This window comes from Muscardinus avellanarius (genome assembly GCF_963383645.1).
Source record: "Muscardinus avellanarius genome assembly, chromosome: 5".
Lineage (NCBI taxonomy): Eukaryota > Metazoa > Chordata > Mammalia > Rodentia > Gliridae > Muscardinus > Muscardinus avellanarius.
In genome coordinates, this window is record NC_137790.1 from 6564181 (window position 1) to 6584393 (window position 20213).

The 20213-nt window shown below is 48.0% G+C and overlaps 1 protein-coding gene across 1 annotated transcript; it reads right to left on the bottom strand.

The window, feature by feature from the left end:
* Positions 1 to 6389: 6389 nt before the first annotated feature.
* Positions 6390 to 19987, bottom strand: ETS2 (ETS proto-oncogene 2, transcription factor; the record flags this gene model as incomplete). Its single annotated transcript, XM_080695783.1, has 9 exons — positions 6390 to 6605; positions 7851 to 7969; positions 10875 to 11138; positions 12007 to 12231; positions 13287 to 13370; positions 14984 to 15184; positions 15506 to 15625; positions 17512 to 17623; positions 19916 to 19987. The coding sequence occupies 9 exons, from the start codon at positions 19985 to 19987 to the stop codon at positions 6390 to 6392; spliced, it is 1413 nt and encodes a 470-aa protein (XP_080551909.1).
* Positions 19988 to 20213: the final 226 nt, after the last annotated feature.

Consider the following 20213-nt stretch of genomic DNA (forward strand, 5'->3'; position numbering starts at 1 on the left):
TCAACTAAAGTTTGTTGAATAGAAAAATTAAACTAATAGCTTGGTGCAGCATTAACAAGTCTTTCTTACAGAAACAGTAGGAAATAGAGAGGAAAAGAAAAAGCAGCGTGTTGACCCGCACACTGGAGAGCCCCAAAATGGAGCTCTGACCCCTTTTCAGGACCCCAGCCTTTAAATAGATTTTGTATTGGTATCTTCTTATCAGTGTAGCCAATGGGCTAGTAACTTATTTCTTAGGCAGGTGGTGCCTCTTTGTCTCCAGACAGTGCACTCCCTAAGTGCAGGGGCCAGTAATCTATCCGGAGCCAAGCATGGTGGCGCACGCTTGTAATTTCAGCATTTGGGAGGCTGAGACAGGAGGATTGCAGTTCAAGGCCAGCCTCAGATTCTACTTAGTGAGGCCCTTTGCAACTCAGTGAGACCCTGTTTCAAAATAAAGAATTAAAAAAAAAATGGGGCTGGCTATGGCTTGGAGGTAGAAAGCTCCTGGGTACCGAAAAAAAAAAAAAAAAATCTACCTGGCTTCGCCTCTATTGTATTGGGCAGTACTGGGTGCTCATCAACTAGGCTACTTCAAAGCCACACACGGAGTTGACCTTCCTACACCCAGGCCGGGTCGCAGAGGAGAGCAGGTAAGCAGAGGCACTGATGGCCTCTATATAGTTTTAGGGCTAAAGGCTTTAATTGTCTCTAAGGCTTTTACTATAGGTTAATCATTAGAACAAAGGGCAAAGAGAGAGGGGACTCTGTATTGTAACAGCTGCTGCCCCTCCCTGCCTGCGCAGCAACCAGGTCCTGACTACTTTTTACATTTTTAAAATTAGTGCCAAAGCAATTTTCCAATACCGGCACAAGAGAGGCCCCCCAAACCCACTAAGCTATGAATCCAGGGAGGTCAGCCCTCAGGATGTGACCCCTCCCAAGTCCCCACCTCTGAGCCCGGCCCCACTGGGGATCATGCCTCCAACACATGAACCTGGGGGGCCATTCAAGACCCACGACATAACTTCTAGATACTTAATTTCCTTTCCCTCCCCATTTTTTTGGTAAAAATTTTTTTTAATGTACTAATAAATTGACAGAGGTCACAAGTACTAAACGTATGACTTCAATGTTACGAAAGCAATTGCTATTTTTAAAATTTTTTTGTCATTGGAGCCAATGGGGTTGATATTGTGTAGCCACAAAGTAAAAGCAATTGGGAAATTTTTGTGTACCTACAGGAAAATATTACAATTTCAAAGGAACGGAGTGTAGTATTTGTAGGATGATTTAAATTCAGCTCTGACTTGTCTTCTTAGGTATTTCTCTTTGCCATATCCTCTGCGTGTGCTTGTGTGTGTGCGTGCTTGTGCGTGGGAGGGTGGATTAACCCAGGGGCATTCTACCTCTGAGTTACGCTCCCACCTCTTTTTATTATGTTTTTAAATTTTGAAGCGGGGTCTTGCTAAATTGCTGAGGCTGATCTCGAACCTGTGATCCTCTTGCCTCAGCCTCCCAGGTACTAGAATTACAGGCGCGGGCCGTGTGTCATTCTTGAAAGTGTGAGGTGGTTCCCAGAAGGCAAACGGTGCCATGTGTTGCTGTGGTTTGTGGGCATGTCCCCAAGGGCCACGTGTTAGAGGCTTGTCCCCCGAGCAGAGCTGCTGAGATAAGAAATCTTCAGGAGGTGGAGCCTGGCGGGAGGTCTTTAGGTCATTGGGACAGGGCCGCTGAAGGGGACTGTGGGACCCCGGCCCCTTTCAGCTCTCTCTTTGGCGTTCTAGCTGTGAGACAAGTGGTTTGCTCTGTCATGAGCTCCTGCCCAGGCGTGCTGCCTCACCACCAGCCCCCAGACAACAGGGCCAATCAACCGTGGGCTAAAACTGCTAGAACTGTGAGCCAAAGCAAACCTTTTCTCTTTATAAATTATCTCAAGCATTTTGTGATAGTGACAGAAAGCTAAAACATATATCAAACAGACAAAATCTGAGATAATGTGGTTCTGAACTGTCAGGTTGTGGCAAAATAAGCATTTTTTCCCCCCTAAAAGTAGGCTGAGAATTAGAGCCTCAAGCAGCACAAAGGCAGGAAGATGGCTGGGAAGGATTCTGGGCGTGTCTATCTCACCCTGTGTGAAGGAATACTGTCTGCATCATGCAGCACAATAGAGAATTCTTTTTTCTTTAAATCAAACATGCATCCTTTTTAACTGACTATGAAAAGGTAAGGCTGGAAACAAGGACCCTGGGTGAGACAGCCAGGGTGTTTTCCTACCCACCCCCTCTGCAAGGCCTACCACTCTTGTTCTGAGGAAGCATCTTTCCTTTCTAGAACGGTACTCAAATTGTAGCGCACATCTTCTCGGGACTTCTCAAGTCAAAATAATTTTTTTTTTTTTTTACATGGCACATCCAAATTTATTACTTTTAGTTCTGCATCTTATGTCTTCTACTTTTTCCAAAATTTCAAAGATAACTTTGTTTACAAAAGTAGCTCCATACATGATAAATTTAGAAAATACCAACAATAATGTAGAAGTATATTACATTATCAAAATTATTTTCATCACTGTGGTAGCATGATACTAAACACTCAGCTTGTCCTTAAAATATGTTGAGATTAGCCCAGAGAGCATGAATGCCAAGGTGGGTGAGCCTGCTGGTGCCTTATCACAAGTCTGGGGGAGGGGAGGCCGAAACTGGGCGACTGGTCTTTGTCTTCTTCACCCCACGCACTTGCTGGGGGAAAAAACCAAACCAAACCAACAACAACAACAACAACACCAGTTCATGAATGTCTTTGGTGACATGGCAAAATCTACTTTTATTAGCAGAACACACACCTTAATTTTTGTGTAATAAAGTGTTTTGCATTCAGAAGTATGGTGTCTGTCCCAAAGAAAATGCAGTTGACTGTTGAGTTGCAAGCTAAACTAACCATTATACCCATGAGCACCATTTCCACTTGAAAGAAGAGCCAGCAAATTATGTCTATTCAGCATGCTTGGTAAAATAGTTTTCAAAAATAAATTCATTAAGCCTGTCACTTCAAGGGAAACAAAACAAAACAACACAAAACAACCAAAGACAAAGAAAGACTAAAAGATGGTTTCCCAGAACTTTTCTAGTAAGACTGGTGGAGACATTAACTACTGTGATGCCTTGATATTGTGTACTGAAACATGTCAACGCTTTAAAGCAATATTTTCGAAATGGTCAATGCATGTTACAAAATTACTTGCAAGATTTGTTCAAGGTGCAAAATGGACTAATGGAATTCAATATTACCATAGGAAAATTCATTGCTATGGTTTCATATACCAGTTGCAATGAAAATTTAAGAAATTACCATGTATATATTTTGGTATCATATAAAAACAATGTAATGATCTGATATAGGTATTAAATACTCCTGTTTCAATTCTACATCTGTTAGGCCAAATTTCCTTCATCTGCTTAATTAAAATATGTCAGGGCAGACCAAATACAGAATCAGGTAGAATTTAACTGCCTTTTATTAAAGAAAATATTAAAGACATTTGTAGACATGTTGAACAATGCCAGGTTCACTTTTAAAGAAATTTATTTTCATTGAGAAAAAATCATTTATACTAATATGTAATAATTATTATTTGGGGACTGGGGATTAAACTCAGAAGCATTCGATAATCCTCAGCCCTTTATTTTGAAACAGAGCCTTGCTAAATTGCTGGAGATGGCCTCAATTTCTGCAATCTTCCTATCTCAGCCTCCAAAATATTGGGATTATAGGCATTCACCACTCTGCCCAACTATAATACGTTATTTTGAGATGATTATTTTAAAAGTTGCTTTAATTTCTGATATGGAAACCACTGATTTAACCAATGGTCTGCTCCTAAGTGTTTAGCAATCGCTTCCTGGGGGTGATGGTGGTGTATAGTATTCAGCAAGTCCTGTGTTGTAACTATTCTCGTCCCAGGGAGCTGGGAAGAGACAGGCGCCCGTGGCCCCTGTAACCCACAGCCAGCAGTTACAGCACAAGGCTGGGTGTAACTTACACCTTTCAGTGTCTTCATGAATTCCAGAGTCAGGAGTCTTGACAGTGGAAACATTTATCCTAGGACCACGGACCTCACCTCCGGCTGTCACTTCACCTCTGAGAGGACTCCGGTGAGCTCTGGCCTGATGAGGAGTGACCGAGCCTCCGATCCCAATACCTCGACATAGACATCCTTAATCCCTTCTCGGCGCTCGCTGCTGAATGTCTGGAAAGACGAGATAACCTGACTCTTCCTATTAGGATGGTCGTAAAAGAATTCTTCACTCAAAGGAGCACTTTTGGGGGAGCCCTTCCTGCAGGGCTGGGTGGATTCCAGCCTGGCTGTGGCTGCGTCCACTTGTGTGTGAAGCTCGTGGACTCGGGGCACAAGGCTGGGAGAAGTACGGGGCTGGGGTTCCCATCCCGTCTCCTCCTTCACATTGGCAGCAGGGATGAAGAAGTGAATGACAGACATCACAAGACGTTTACATAAACCAAATACTTTATTACTTGAGAAAGAAAAGGCCAGATTACAAAATTTTTATACTTCAGGTTCACTCGACCACACCAGGGCCTCTCAGGGCTCACGTTTCCGTAACAATTAGGCCAGGCCACGTGAATTGCCATCTTGGCCAACAGAAACCAGCCCAACACTGGCAATTTTGTGTATTTTGACCTCATATAAATTGAGCCCGTGGCTATTTCAAGAACATTCCTGGCCACGTGTCTGTTAATATTATAAACAGATGTCGTGGTGACAAACAGGTCCCACTCGTAGCAAGCATCCTGGCTCAACCTACTGCAAACCTCTTCGTGTGACCACGGGCCACCCTTGCCGTTCAGCCTTCCTGGGACACGTGGCCAGAGCGTGCACAGAGCCCAAGAAGACACGGCGCATTGGGCACCGCTGAGGTCTCCTCTGGATTACCGTGTTTCCTCCAGTGAGTAGTGCCAGGGCATTTCTTCCCATCTCGTCTACTATCTGTGCCTCTGGTTAGGCCTTGTTGAAGAAAATAAGAGAAAACAAAAAAAGCCGTCTCACCGAGGATGCCGAGCGTAGGAGCACATGCTCACGGGGGTTCACGGCACGGCGGTGACAGAGGACAGGACAAGCCATGCTCCGACCACGCGCAGGGTTAGTGAAGCGCACCCCACCCCTTCAGCTCAGTTCAATATATTTAACTTTACGTAGAGCTGAGATAAAAATAAAGCTTTCGTACAAATTCCGTTTTTTTTCCAGTGAATTACTTTTGCAGTAAAAATAGCTGCTACATAAATCCCTCCTGTTCTCTGAAAAGGAGTTGCATTATTTCCAAAAATAGTATTCTTATTTTAATCACACATAGTCACTCGGGGCACAGGAAGAAAATGGTCGGCCAGGAGAGGGGAGCTGTCGGGGAGACACGGTCACATCAAAAAACAAAAGGCGTTTTGCGTAGAGACCGACTGAAAGGCATGCACAGGCGTGGAGAACCGATGCCTCCGCCAAGAAAACGCCTGCCTGAAGCTTCGACTTTGCGATTTCAGGAAAAAGCAGAGAGGTCAGATATACCCCGGATAACAACATTAAGTTTCTTATAAAAAAAATCCCCAAATGTACAAAGTCCTTGCCAGATAATAACCAAGGCAAAACAAAACCAATGACAAAAAAACAATAACAACAAAAAAAAAACCCCAGGGGTGACCCTGTAGACCTCACCCCCGTAGGTAAGATAATGTAATTTCACTTCTTCCTAACCTGCACCGGCAGGCCATAGAAATCTTTGCAAAATGCCTTACATAGAGGCTATTGAAAAATGGAATAAAATATCAAATGTCTGCATTCTTATTTCAAATACAGTCATATAATTATTTTAAATTACAATATACAATTTGTTAAATAGAGCTGTTAGAGGGTCTTAATAACAATGGTAGATTACAGTCGTATATACACACTAACTTCTGAAATGGCTTGATCATTTTCCTTCCTGGCCCTCCCATCCCTCTCGGACAGACGGCTTTCACATCTGTTGCTCCTGGTTGCAAAAGGCCAAAAAAAAAAAAAAAAAAAAAAAAAGGAAAAAAAAATAGAAAAGAAAACAAGCTTTTTGCGTGTCCACAACAGGCTCCTTGGAGAATCTCAAGAGCCAGAACCATCCGCCACGCGGCCCGCTCGGAGCTGGGGCGGCTTCCCAACGCCTTTCTCGGCTGCTTGCGTTCAAGAGTAGCTTTGCCTGTCTGCAGGCTACGCCGACAGCCAGCCTTGTCGAAGAGGCGCCGTTTGGGGTGAAATAAGGCCACTGCTTCTGAGCGACTTTGCTGGACAGGTTCGATCCTGCCTTTCCGGGGTCGATGGAGCCTTTCTGCTCACGGTTCCCCGGGCCCGGCTCAGGGCGGTCCCCAAAACCTCAGTCCTCCGTGTCCGGCTGGACACCCAGGATGGCGTGCAGCTCCTCGGGTGAGAATCCCAGCAAGTTCTGCAGGTCGCACACGAAGCGGTACACGTAGCGCTTGCCCGACGTCTTGTGGATGATGTTCTTGTCGTAATAGTAGCGCAGGCCCCGGCTCAGCTTCTCGTAGTTCATCTTGGGCTTATTTTTCCTCTTGCCCCACCGGCGGGCCACCTTTGACGGAGAGGGATGGAAAGAATGACATTCGTCAATCGGGAATAGCAAACGAGTCTCTGATTCAACTGTGTGCTCAGCACGGAGGCCCGGCCAACTACGGACGCCCTCGGGAGGCTCAGCCTGCCTTTTTTTAGTGACTGTGGCACTAGGGGAATGAACCCAGGGGTGTTCTACCTCCAAGATATACCACTAGCACCTTTTTATCTCTTATTTTGAAACAGGGTCTCACTATGTTGCAGAGAGCCTAGTTGCCGAGGCTGATTTCAAACCTGTGATCCTTCTGTCTTAGCCTCCCAAGTACTGTGATTTCAAGTATGCCAGTCCCGGGATTACAGGAGAGAGCCACTATGCTCTCCGCGGAGTCTGTCTTTCAAACATATGCAAGGGGCACCGTCCCTCCCAGGCACCCAGGAAAGAGTGATTCTCCTGCCTCCTGCCCCAGCTGTCTTGGCAAAACCTCTCGGAAGCCAAGGGTTTAGACCAGGTGGGCCCAAGATGAGGGACATGCCGGTCATCCACCCTTCAGGATTCTCCTTCCAACTACTGAGGTCAGCAGCCACCAAGCAGGACTTGGAGCCTGGTGATGTGCTCAGTTTCCCAAGGGATTTGGGGGAGGGGCAGATGATCCCCACAGCGTCAGAGACCAGGGGACCCCTAAGCTCTCCCGGGCCAGCAAGGGCCGCCTCTGTCACAGCCTTTTATGGCTCCCAGCCCTCCAGGGCCCGGCTGCTGTGGGCTCAGTGCCTCCAAGGGACGAAGGCGACTTCCCAAGTGACCCTCGGCAGGTCAAGGGACAGGCCTCAGTCTACAGCTTCAACCTTCTGACCAGACAGCCAAGGACACCTCATGGACAGTGAACACTCATACATTTATTGACAGATTACCAAGGAAGGTCCTGGTTCAGCCTTCTTGTCAGCCAAGAAGGCCGCGTGCACCTCTTTTTCTGTGTGTGTGTGATTCTGGGGATGGAGCCCAGGGGCATTCTACCTCCAAGCAACATTCCCAGCCCTGCTTTTTATTCTTAATTTTGAAACAGGGCCTCACTGAGTTGCAAAGGGCCTCACTAAGTGGCCGAGGCTGTCCGCGGACTGCGATCCTCCTGTCTCAGCCTCCCAAGTACTGGGATTACAAGCGTGCGCCACCACGCCGGGCTCACTGGCTGCCTCTTTTCTGTGCCCAGACAGTGGAGTGCTGAACACAGCGGCGCAGCCAGGTTTGAGCCACAGCTCTGGCCACACATACCTCATCAGGATCGGCGAGCTTGAACTCCCAGCCATCGCCGGTCCAGCTGATGAACGGCTGGCAGGACTTGTCAGAGAGCAACTCCAGGAGAAACTGCCACAGCTGGATGGGTCCACTTCCTGCGGGGACAGGGAGATGGGTTGCACATTTCCACAGACTCAGCACACAGAAGAACTCCAGCCAGCCGAGAGGCCCGGCCGATTCGGAGCACAGAGCCAACACTCTCGATCCTTGCGACGAGAAGGTAGGACCAGGGAGGAGGGCCAGCCCAGTGCTTCAAAGAGATCGGGATGGACACCAAATACCAGTTCTCCCTGAGCACCTCCCCTGGCGGAGAGGAGGGCCACTCGGCCGAGACGCTCTCCCCTGAGGCGTGGGTTTATTTGGGGGAAGAAAGCTGAGGGCTAACACTCCCTGCACTACCACTCCTGTCCTTAGGAAGAACCTCAGTGCTCGTCTCTAGAAACACCAGGTGGGGCAGGGGCGGCTGAAGGGCCACGTCATCACAGAATGGGCCTGTCCCTGGTGACCACAGCGAATTGCTTAACGTGAGACTCGGTTATTCAACACCCAGGTGGGGCAGTCCCCATTGCCCCACAACCTGTGTGCGGAGAAGCCACTTTGCAAAGCGCCTGTTTTCTCAATTACTATTCAGAACTGCCATCTTGCAAAGGCTGCATCCTGGTAGCCCTGTTTTATTTTTTATTTTTTTTTATTTTTTTATTTTTATTTTTTGGTGGTACTGGGGTTCCTGGAAGCCCTTCTACCTCCGGGCTACACTCCCAGACCTATTTTTTATACTTTTTTTAAATTTGGAAACAGGGTCTCCTAAGCCAGCGCGCGCGGCTGGCTTCGAACCTGCGCGATCCTCCTGTCTCTGCCTCCCAAGCGCGGGGATTACAAGCGTGCGCCACCACACCCGGCTGGTAGCCCTGTTTTAAAGACGTGGCTCAGAGCCAGGTAAGGTGGCGCACGCCTGTAATCCCAGCGTTTGGGAGGCTGAGACAGGAGGAGAGCAGGTTTGAGGATAGCCTCAGCAAGGCAGTAAGACTCTTAACAACCTGGTAAGACCCTGTTTCAAAACAAAAAAAATAAAGGCTGGGGGTGTAGCTTGAGGTAGAATGCTCCTGGACTCAATCCTCAGTACTACACTGAAAAAAAAAAGGCCAGGTAGGTGCTATCGTAGTTCACGGGCCCATTGGTGCGAGCAGAAGAAAACTCTGTCTTGTGTCCCAGAGTCTGCGGAGCTACGCCACCAGAGAGGCCACTGGGGCTGCTGCCCCTCAGCCACTTCTCCATCTGTCAAATGGGCTCAATCACAGCTGCGCTGGGCTGTGCTCAGGACCCTGGACCTCAGGCCGGGTGAGCCACTCGGCTGGCTCATGGGAACTGGTGTTACCGAGACTAGTCAACGTGTGGTGAGTGGTACTGCCAGTAAACAAAAAATACCAACACACGGCTGGCATTTCTCATTAGGCCCTGAACCCACAAGTAGGTATGTGTATATATATACACATACATATACAAAGACATATACATATATATGCGCAGACATATACGTATATGTTATTACAGAATACATATAATATGTACATATACTATATATAATATATACATACACATATATAATACATGTAATATATACATACATATATTTTATATATATACAATTGTTACTGGTGAGCAAACCCAGGGCTTTCTACCTCTGACCTACATCCCCAGTCCTATTTTTTTTTTTTAATTTTGAAATAGGGTCTTGCTAAACTGCAGAGGCAAGCTTCAAATCTACACTCCTCCTGTCTCAGCCTCCCACATACTATGATTACAGGCATGTGCCATGATATCCAGCCTGACCTCCCAGGTATTAAACACGGTCCTAGTATCATACCCTTTACATGTAATGTGTGTGTGTATATTTGTTTTGAGGTACTGGGGATGGAACCCAGGGCCCTTCTACCTCCAAGCTCTACCCCCAGCCCTATTTTTCATTCTTTACTTTGAAACAAGGTCTCACTAGGTTGCGGGGGAGCCTCTCTAAGGAGCTGAGGCTGTCTGAGAACCGCCATCCTCCGGTCTCAGCCTCCCAAGTGCTGGAATTACAAGCGTGCGCCACTACGCCCAACTCCTTTTCATGTATTTTAACACATTTGTGTAGCTATTTGCTTCTGATGACAGAAAAAAAAAAAAAAAAAGATGCTCAGTATCTTTTTTGCTCTAGTTAAAATGAGGATTTATTTTAATTAGAAACTGTGTTTTTCTTTTATGTGTGTGTTATGTGGTACTGGGCATTGAGCCTAGGGGCATTCTACCTCCAAGCTATACCCCCAGCCCTACTTTTTTTTTTTTTATACTTTATTTTGAAACAGGGTCTCACTGAGTTGCAGAGGGCCTCACTAAGTAGCTGAGGCTGGCCGTGAACCTGTGATCCTCCTGTCTAGCCTCCCAAGTACTGGGATTACAAGCGTGCGCCACCACGCCTGGCTTCCACTGCATTTTTTAAAATAACTTTATACTAATCTAGAGTGGCTCCATATGGTCAAAACATGAAAAAAAGAGAAATACATTTAAGGACACACAGAGCTATGAAAACAAAATGTTGATATTTTCACTCTGGTATTGGAAATATCTGTTCTAAAAACAGCTTTAATACTTGGCCCCTGCCTAGAATAGCTCTCACCAAACCTGGAAACTAAGTCGCTGGCCGAGGAGGCAAGGTAAACATGGGCCCTCCTTCCCGGAGCCAGCGCACATTCCTGGAGATCCTGCCCAGGGTGAGTCAGGGCCGAGGACTCCAGGCCGGGCCCTCCTCCTCCCTGCTCCACAGGGCACCATCGCAGGGGAGGGAGAGGCCCCGGGCGCACCATCTACTACATGTACGGTACAGGGAAATTCCTGCCGAGGCCGTGGCGAGCCACACAGGGCCAGGAGCGTAAGGACCACGCGCTCCTCCCAGAGCCCCCGCCCCCCACAGTGCTGCGGCTGGGCAGGGCAGGGCCGGCCGGGCGCCCCCAGCACCTCGCTCACCTGTGAAGCCGGCCAGCACGGCCGCAGGTATGACCGGTTTGCCCTGCTCCACCGGGTCGCTCCTCTCCTGGATGTAGTCCTTGAAGGACATGGTCGGCTTGCTGAGGCAGAGGGGCTGGCTGCAGTCATCCTCAAAGCTCTCGAAGGATGGCACCCGCTGCACGTCCAGCAGCGAGGACTGGCTATTCCAGGACTGCAGCAGCGAGTCGGAGCTCTCAAAGCTGTCCCCGCCGTTCTCGGGGGAGTCGTGGTCCTTGGGCTTCCCTGGTAAAGACGACACAGCAAGGGTTGTAAGTCCTCCGGGCCATGGGAAGGGCCCAGGGTTGCGAAGCAGGCCTGCAGGGCAGTCTGGGGCACAACTGCACCCCGTCCTCCCAATGCAGCTTCACACCCTGCTGGTGTAGACCACTCAGGCCCTCAGAATGCTCTCCAACTCCGATGCCTATTCTTCAGGAACGTATGCATAAAAATTACAGGAGAAATAAAAACTGTAGTGTGGTGGAATACTACCCAGCAGCAACAATGAACACACGTTAGTACAGCACGGGCACAGCTGTACTACGTACACATGACTGGCAAAAGGTCGAACCCCAAAGAGAATAGCTGCCTGATTCCAACGAGGAAGAACCGCAAAAGCCAGTCTAGGCTGATAGAGAGTCAGAATCGTTTCCACTTCGGAGGCAGCTATCGACTAGGAAGAGATGTAAAGGAACCGTCCAGGGTTCTAGAAACTTTCCATCCAGGGTTCTAGAAACTTTTCTATCTGGATGGATGTTTGGTGGGTGTATACACACACACACACACACACACACACACACACACAATCAGTTATACCACCTGAGATCTTTACGCTGTATATACTTTGCATCTCCTTAAAAAGAGATGGTCATATTCTTACATCATTCCCACAAAATATCCCATGTGGGTGGCGGATATGAGCTTCAAGAACAGGGACTGTGTCTCCCTCACGCAGTACCCACAGGAGCTGCTAGAACTGTTGGAGGTCACTGAGACCACAAGACGGTCCTGACCTCCTTCCCCAACGGCTGAACGCAGGACGTATTCGCCAGGAAGCCCACAGTGTGCTCCGAGCACGGTTCCGGAGCCAAGCCCGCGACCCTGCTCATCTTACCTGAACTGCCAGGCAGCAGGTTCAGGTTGGCTCCCGGGAAGTCCTGGCTGCCGGAGCAGTAGTTAACACTGACGGTGTTGAGCCGGGCCTTGGGGAACAGGGAAAACTCCTGGTCGGAAGGGAGCACGCCGGACGCCACGGAGGACGGACACAGGCTGTCCAGGAGATCGCCTTTGGGGTAACTCTGCGTCTGCATTGAGAACTGAGCCTGCTCCACGCCGAAACCTGAGCAGAAGGATTGCACAGCAGAACTGTTAAATCCAGATCGACGCAGCACTGACCTGGGACGCTGCAGGCTCCGGCCCGCACGCGACCTCCCTCCGCCAGCGACCGAAGGAGGGACACTGATCCCAGGACGGCTCCCAAGTCAGAGCAAACTGCCCGCCGCCTTCCACGCGCGTCCTGTGCTAGATTAATGCCTAGCAGGCAGTCATCAGCTCTTCTCTCTGTTTTCTGTGGTAAAGGGATTGAACCCAAGGGCATTCTACCTGAATTACACCTCCAGCCCTTTTCATTTTTAATCTGAAACAGGGTCTCACAAAGTTGCTGAAGCTGGCCTCGAGCCCTTGCTCTTGCTGTCTCAGCCTCCCAAGGCCTGGGGTTCCGGATGTGCACTGTGATACCCGGCTTAACTGTTTTCTTTCTGCGCTTGACTCTACGAATCGCCTAGACGAGCGCTGACCCACGGGAGGGGGGCAAGCCACGAACAACCTGAAATTTTCTAGTGGCCACAGTAAAGACGAAACGGGCGAAGTCAATTTTCAGTTTTAATTGACTTAAGCCATCAATTACCTTTTCAATAAGTGATCAACCTGCTATGAATCACCAGGGAGCTACTTTACATTCTTTGTTGCATAAAAAGACGTCCCAAGTGGCAGCGTTATATTCCAACTACACACCTCAAGGTGGACCGGCCACATTTCTACTGCTCAGTAACTCAGCACCCACGGGTGGCCACCACAGGGGACAACAGAGGTCTAGACTGCCTGTGAAGCATCCCCTCGATAAGGAAGAGTCTACCGGCAGACCAACGACCAAGTTCTTTTTTTCTTTCTTTTTTTTTTTTTTGGTACCAAGGATCAAACTCAGGGGTACTCTACTTCTGAGCTACACCCCAGGCCTGTTCTATTTTTTTATTTTGAATCACAGTCTTGCTAAGTCGCTAGGGCTGGTCTTAACCCCATGATCTTCCTGCCTCAGTCTCCCAAGTACTGGGATTCCAGGCATGTGCCACCACGCCCAGCTAAGACCAAGCTCTTGGGGCAGAATTAGCAACTGACCGAGCGTGTTGCTGCTGACCCAGTGAGGAACCGAGTTGAGGTGTGACGTTTCTTCATACTGATCTTCTGTCTTCTCTTGGGTTTCTGCAAAACAGACACAGGAGGCGTCAGAGGGCGGACCCAGGTAAACGCCGCCCAGGAGCAAAGCGACTCTGAGCACCTATTACGTGGGTGACCGAGAAGGAGACGTGTGCCTCGTGCCTCTGCGTCGGGTGCCCGCTGCCACAAGACATTCTCAAAGAACTAGAGATAGTGAGATGTTTTTCTGATCACTTGAGCAAGTGTTTAGAATTTAATGGCGTATCACTGGTAAAGTTACATTTCCTATTGCAAAACTGGAAACCTCCAGATTGTATATTTAATTTGCTTCTATGTTCAAGAAGCAGTTGAACATTTGTTATTAATTAAATAATTAATTTATTTTGTGTTGTACTAAGGATCAGACCCAGGAGCATTCTACCTCTGAGCTATACTCTCAGACCTATTTGACTATTTTAAAACAGGGTCTTACTAAGATGCCTCACTAAGTTGCTGAGATTGGCCTCGAACCTGTGATCTTCCTATCTCAGCCTCCCAAGATTACATCCTTGTGCCACCATGCCTCGGGCTGAGGATACAGTGTACGGATAAAATGGACATATCTCCTATTCCCATGAAACTCAGGATTCACAGCTGGCAGCCCTGAAGGTCTGTCCAAGGCATGGGGAGGTCCACAGGGCAGGGGGACATCTGTCTGTAACTGGGGACACCTGTACCCATGGACTTTGAGACGGGAATGGTTCACACTCCTTCTGTACTGGTACACTCCAGGAGCACAATCGGCCACACACACCAAAAACCCAGATATGCACACTCATGTCCCAAGCAATGGCAAAACAGGCCCAAATAAATAGTTTCACCAAAACTTGCAGTCCTATCCAAGTCAGAGAAAGTGGGGATGAGGGGAAGCTTTCAAAATAAGTTTCCCTGGCCCTCAGAAGTCATCAGCAAAAAGAACCAGCCGTTAAATCCCAGGTCCTTTTGAGAATCTGGGTCTATAGTAGATGTCGAAACTTGCAGGTTAAGTGAAGAACAGTTCCCCGCACACTCTAGTGATTTGCTAATTTTCTTGTCATTTTAACTTAAATGACCACTCAGTATCATCTTTTTAAAAACTCAAATGCACTTTAAACACTGGTCTTACTGTTCTTTGAAGTACTTGAATCAAAACTTTTCTAGCTAAGATTCTGTGGATTGATGGAGACGGTGTCAGGCACGCAGATGTATTCATTACTTTCTTGTTCCAACACACAGTACCCCACCCCACCAAATTCTCCGTTGGGTTCCCTGTACACTTAGGAAACTCTGCCCTCCAGCCCGCGTCACTTCTCTGGGTTCAAAGGCTGCACCTCCCTCTGGCCACACGGGCGAGCTCCGAGGACCCAGGAGCCTGGCTGACCTACATCTGCCCTGACTAGCTCCATCTGGCAAGAGCAGGCAATTTAGTGACTAAGGCTCCTGCCTCGTGGCCATACCTGCTGCTACGCACACACCACACACGCCTACCCCAGAGGAATGAGGACCTACAATCACCACCTCCTAGCAGACTCGCCACGGGCGCTGAAGGCAATGGAGTCCCTGTGACTTGAGAACGTCAGCCTCAAGGCTGCAGAGCCCCCCTGTGCCCCGCACAGGGCCACCCGGTCCCTCGGCAGTACCTTTGATCATCTGTTCCAGGTGTTCCCAGAGGATGTCGCCCACAAAGTCCGGCGCCAGCTCCAGGAACCGGTCCTTGCCCAGGTTACAGAGCACCTGGCCGTTCATGGCAAACCGCTGCAGGTTGACGTTTACCAGGCTAAACTCGCTGGTGGCCCAGAGCAGCCACTGGTACACCTGCTGCTCGCTCCACAGCCAGGGGTCTGGAGGGAAGGGCGGGAGGGATGGGGCGCACGGTGAACACAGGCCAAGTGACCCCGACGTAGCCACCCCTTCCAGACCCAAACCCGCGAGACAGGCATGTCGCTATCAAGTAACGGCCCCGCAGGCTCTAAGCACAGTGAATGGGTGCTGGGCTAAGTATGTGGTGGGCCAGCCTGCAACAGAAACTGGGCCCAGGGGACCCCAGCAACACTGCTCTTTGCAAGATAGAGTGAACAAGCACCTAGAAGTCCAGATCTCACAAGGGCAGCCTGATGTGCCCGGCCCCACGGGCCGCCGTGGGCTGGACGTATCGCACTTACTCCGTGGGATCCCGAGACGCCGACGCTCCTTCTGGAAGCCACTGAAGGTGGCTTTCAAGGCCTGACTCATCACAGCCTTGCTGCAGGGGGTCAGCAAAGGCAGCTCACAGGTGGCCGAGTCTGGAAAGAAACCCATGGGACTAAGTAGCCCGCCAATGGAGAGGCCTTCGGGAAACCCTGGGCTTTAGCAAAGAACAATTCTGACTCCAAATCTGGATATGATCTTTCAAATAGGAGAGCCACAAGGCTGGGGATGGAACTCGGGGGTAAGGCGCGTGCCTAGCCTGAGAGGAAGAGCCTGGGGTTTGCTCTCCAGCACCAGAAAAAGAAATAAAAATAAAGCGATAACTATGAACAAAATATTTTAATTGAAATTGCAAAGACATTAGCTGTTTCTGATCTTACCTATGAAAAAATCTAAAATAAAATTCACATTATATTCTATTTTGCAAAGAATGCATAGGTGGTGATGCACACCTCTAATCCCAGTACTTGGGAGGCTGAGACAGGAGGATCACAGTTCAAGGCCAGCCTCAGCAACTTAGTGAGATTAAAAAAAAAAATAAAGAGGGCTGAGGGTAGAGCTCAGAGGTAGAAATGCCCCTGGGTTCAATCCCTAACACCACACACACACGCAAAATTAAAAAAAAAAAAAAAGAAATTAAATAAAACATTAAGAAATGCCAAACTGGGTGTAGTGACTCAAGCTTGTGATCCCAGCGCTTGGGAGGCTGAGACAGGAGGATCGCACTGGTTCAAAGCCAGCCTCAGCTACTTAACGAGGCTCTCAGCAAATTAGTGAGACCCTGTTTCCAAATAAAGTATAAAATAGGTCTGGGAGTATAGCCCAGAAAGCCTCTGGGTTCCATCTCTACTACCATAAAACAAAATTAAGAAATATCAGTTTTGGAAGTTACAGTCATGAAATGAAGAAGCAGGCATGGGCTCCCAGCATGCTTGGAGCATGCAGGCCTTCAACTTTTTTTTTTTCTTTCTTCTTCTTTTGCAGTGCTAGGGATGGAACCCAGGGGCATTTTACCTCTGAGCTACACTCCCAGCCTTATGTTTTATTCTTTATTTTGAAACAGGGTCTCACTAAGTTGCAGAGGGCCTCGCTAAGTAGCCGAGGCTGCCTGCTAACTGCCATCCTCCTGCCTCAGCCTCTCCAATGCTGGGATTACAAGTGTGCGCCACCACGCCCAGCCGGCCTTCATCTTTTATTAAAAACCAGTCGTCTCAGGATGTTCTCAGAAGCTTCACGTATGATAAATGACGGCCACACGAGGGGATGCTTACGCAAGCATCTGTGCTTTAATTAATTTTCTGGGCCGTATTTTCTAGCACCTACTTCAAATGACAGAGTCATCCCTGGAATGTGTCCAACTAATAACCATCACAGTAATTGCAGAGACATTATCTGACCTGCTACTCCTTCAAAAAGAATAAACAATGACATTAAGAACGACAGAAACAAACACCAGTGGGTAAAGATTAGCAAGAATAATTTGCGGTTCCAAGACTCAAGGGGAGATGGGGGCTGGGTTTAATTACTAACGTGAACCCTACTGAAAAGGTTGGGTTGTATTTCAGTGCCCACAGTTGGGTGCCTGTTTGGCACAGGAGACCAGGCAGACGAGGATGCGCTCACTGATACGGAAAATCTCCACCATTATTAGAAACGCATGCAGTTTCCCAACCCCTGGGCCGCTGCCTCGCAGGCCAAGACAGCAGAATCAAGAGGTGAAGGGCTGCGGGTGAAGCTCTGGTAGAGCAACGAATCAAAACAAAACAAAACAAAACAAAACAAAACAAAACAAAAAAACCCTCCCAGCAATTTACATAAAAAGGAACTTTGGCTTCTCCTAGGTCCAAAGCTTCTATCAGGCTTTTCCCACAAAAGATTCAATCGGTCCACGTTGACGGCGGCGTATGAAATACCATCTCTTTCTTAACTGAGCTGCTCTGGGAAATCATGTGCCATGTTTCAAGTCGAAGGAACAAATTACCATGAGAAATGGAATCCAAGCCTGTGGGCACTTCCTGGAGTGTTTGCTCTTCGTTTAGAGAGGGGAAAACGGCGAACAGAGACCCATCAAAGGTATCAAAGGCGGGCTGGCGCTGAAAAAGAACATGGAGATCCAACAGGAACCTGTTTAATTTCCTATTTGAGAAGTGGCTCATGGGCGATCTCGCTGATACACCCCGATTAAAATGGCAATTATGAAGTGACACGGAATTAACCGCTCAGGACTCGGAACAGGCTTCCTAAGGTCAGCGAGACCCGGGCGCTTCCATCTGACTCGGGATTATTTAATTAACCTCATGGAGTCAGAATGACTGGGAGCTTATTTTAGTGGGCTAATCAACTTGAATTAATAAATCTTAGGCTTGTGCTGGGTGGAACCTCAGAAAACCTTTTTTTTGTAAAACACCTCCTGTTACATACATGGGGGAGAAAAATTCAATCAGGCTGGGCATATAAGAAAACCCTCGGCCGGGCGCGATGGCACACACCTGTAATCCCAATACTTGGGAGGCGGAGACAGGAAGATCACAGGTTCAAAGCCAGCCTCAGCAACTTAGCAAAACTCTTTCAAGACAAAAATAAAATAATACAAGGCCAGGCGTGTAGCTTGGAAGTAGAACGCCTTGAGTTCAATCCCCAGTATCATAAAAAAAAATTGAAATTCTTAAAATCACAAACTGATTTGTCTTTTTAAGACATGTTTACCATAAGACAACAAAAGTAAAACTAAAGAAGTTTTTTCTCATCAATTCCAAGGTTCAGAAAATGGTAATGCATGAAAAAAGTTAAGATTTTAAGCAAAGTGTATTTAAAAAGAACACCTCCAATCGCCCCTAAGGGGGCAGATTTTCAAAGGATAGAGGCTGAGAGTTAAGCTACCTACAGTTCAGGAGAAAGATACCCGTTCAAAGACTAAACCTGACACTGCGTTAACTGCGATTCCTCTCGCGTAACACTTAGGAAATAAAGAGCCTTTAATGGAAGACGTCCTCGAAAGGGACAGATAATGTCTTAATTGTCATTGCCCAACTGGCTGAGGAAAATGTGATGAAAGGTTCTATTTTTCCGACACAATCTGGAAATCCCGTGTTACGTGTAATACAATGACCCGACTTTTGAGTCATCAATAAAGAAAATGTGTAACACATTTACGAATAAAATTGGTGTGGGCTTTTTTTTAAGAAATGCAGGAGGCTGAATGACGCATTGCACAAGTCGGAACCCAGCCCCCCCAAAACTCCAAACCCCAAGACCAGGACGTCCCACCACCGACGACTAGGAGGGTTTTGAAACCAACCCGGCAAGTGCACAGGCTCCTCCGGATGCTATACGCAGCATTAGAGCCGAGCTAATTTTGGTGAAACCACCAGTGGATGTTAAAAACTCCCAGGAGCGCTGCCCAAGCACCTAAGAAGCGCCTTTCCGGACTGTAAGTTCTTGTTTTAAATCCAGGAAGTCACGGAGCAATACAGACCCGTGCTGCGTATTTCAACATATAAACTTTAGCGATGACTAGTCTCTGAATGCAGAGATTGCGAGAGCATCGATTCCTCTAATCCATCGAAGGATTTTTCTTAGGGTGTGGTTTCAACCTAACCATAACTTCTCATCCCCCTTCTGCCAGACTTAAAACATCTGACCAAATCAAACGTGGAGACACACTTTAGTCTGCTGACCTTCGTAATAACAGCAACAGCTGTCCAAGCTCTGGCTTTGGGGGTGATCGCACACACATCACCCCACTACTGATTTACAAAGGAATCCACAGCACGCCATATAAGCTGCAGCCGTAACAGGCCGGATGCTCAGCCTGGACGAGGCCAATCTTAAAAATCACAGTTTCTTCTCTAACGGGCTTAGCAGGGAATGCTCAGAAGCAATCAAATCTTGTTGTCACATTCGGAGACAGCAAATGGGAAATTACCAGTTTGTGCTCCGAAAGAATGTTCCCGAAAGGAAATATGTTAGAAGCGACATGAAATTTGTTTATGCAGTAGAGAAGGCTCTTTCATCTTAATCTGGTCTGGGGTTTATATAAACAGGCCCGCCGCTGTCCTCTGTGCCAGTAAGAGGGCCCTCCGACCCCTGTGGGCGGCGCCCCTTCCCATGGAATCCACAGCAGCTGGAAGCTGCCTCTCTGAGCTTCTAACCCCAGCTCAGGACAGCCCCCCAGCCCCATCGAGGTTCCTCTCCACCTGTTTCACTGGGAATCACAGGAGGTGTGTGTGTGTGTGTGTTTTCTTTTTTTAACCTGGAAGGAGCCTCAAAAATAAACCACAGAGCCCCTCACTATCTGTTTCCTGGAATCCAGCCCAACATTATTTTTTCTCAAAATTGGCACTTTCTAATTTGTAAAGCATCATAATTAAGCCTTGCTCACTCACCTTGAGCGTCCCCCGAAAACCATTAGCCACCGGGGCCACCTGGTCCATATTCTTGATTCCAAAGTCATTCATCTTGAAAAAAGGAAAAAAAATAAAGGTGTAAAGAAGTCCTCTCAGGGGCGGGAAGATGGATTCTGTGAGCTCTGTAGGTAACAGGTGTTCACACCTACCTGACCACCTGGAATTCTTATTTAAAAGATGTTTCACTGCCCAGGGTTACAAAAGGAAAGCCTTTTCTCCAGTGTAACAATGGGGCAAGCTATTTAGGTGTTTAAATGATAAGAGATTCCTCCACTGA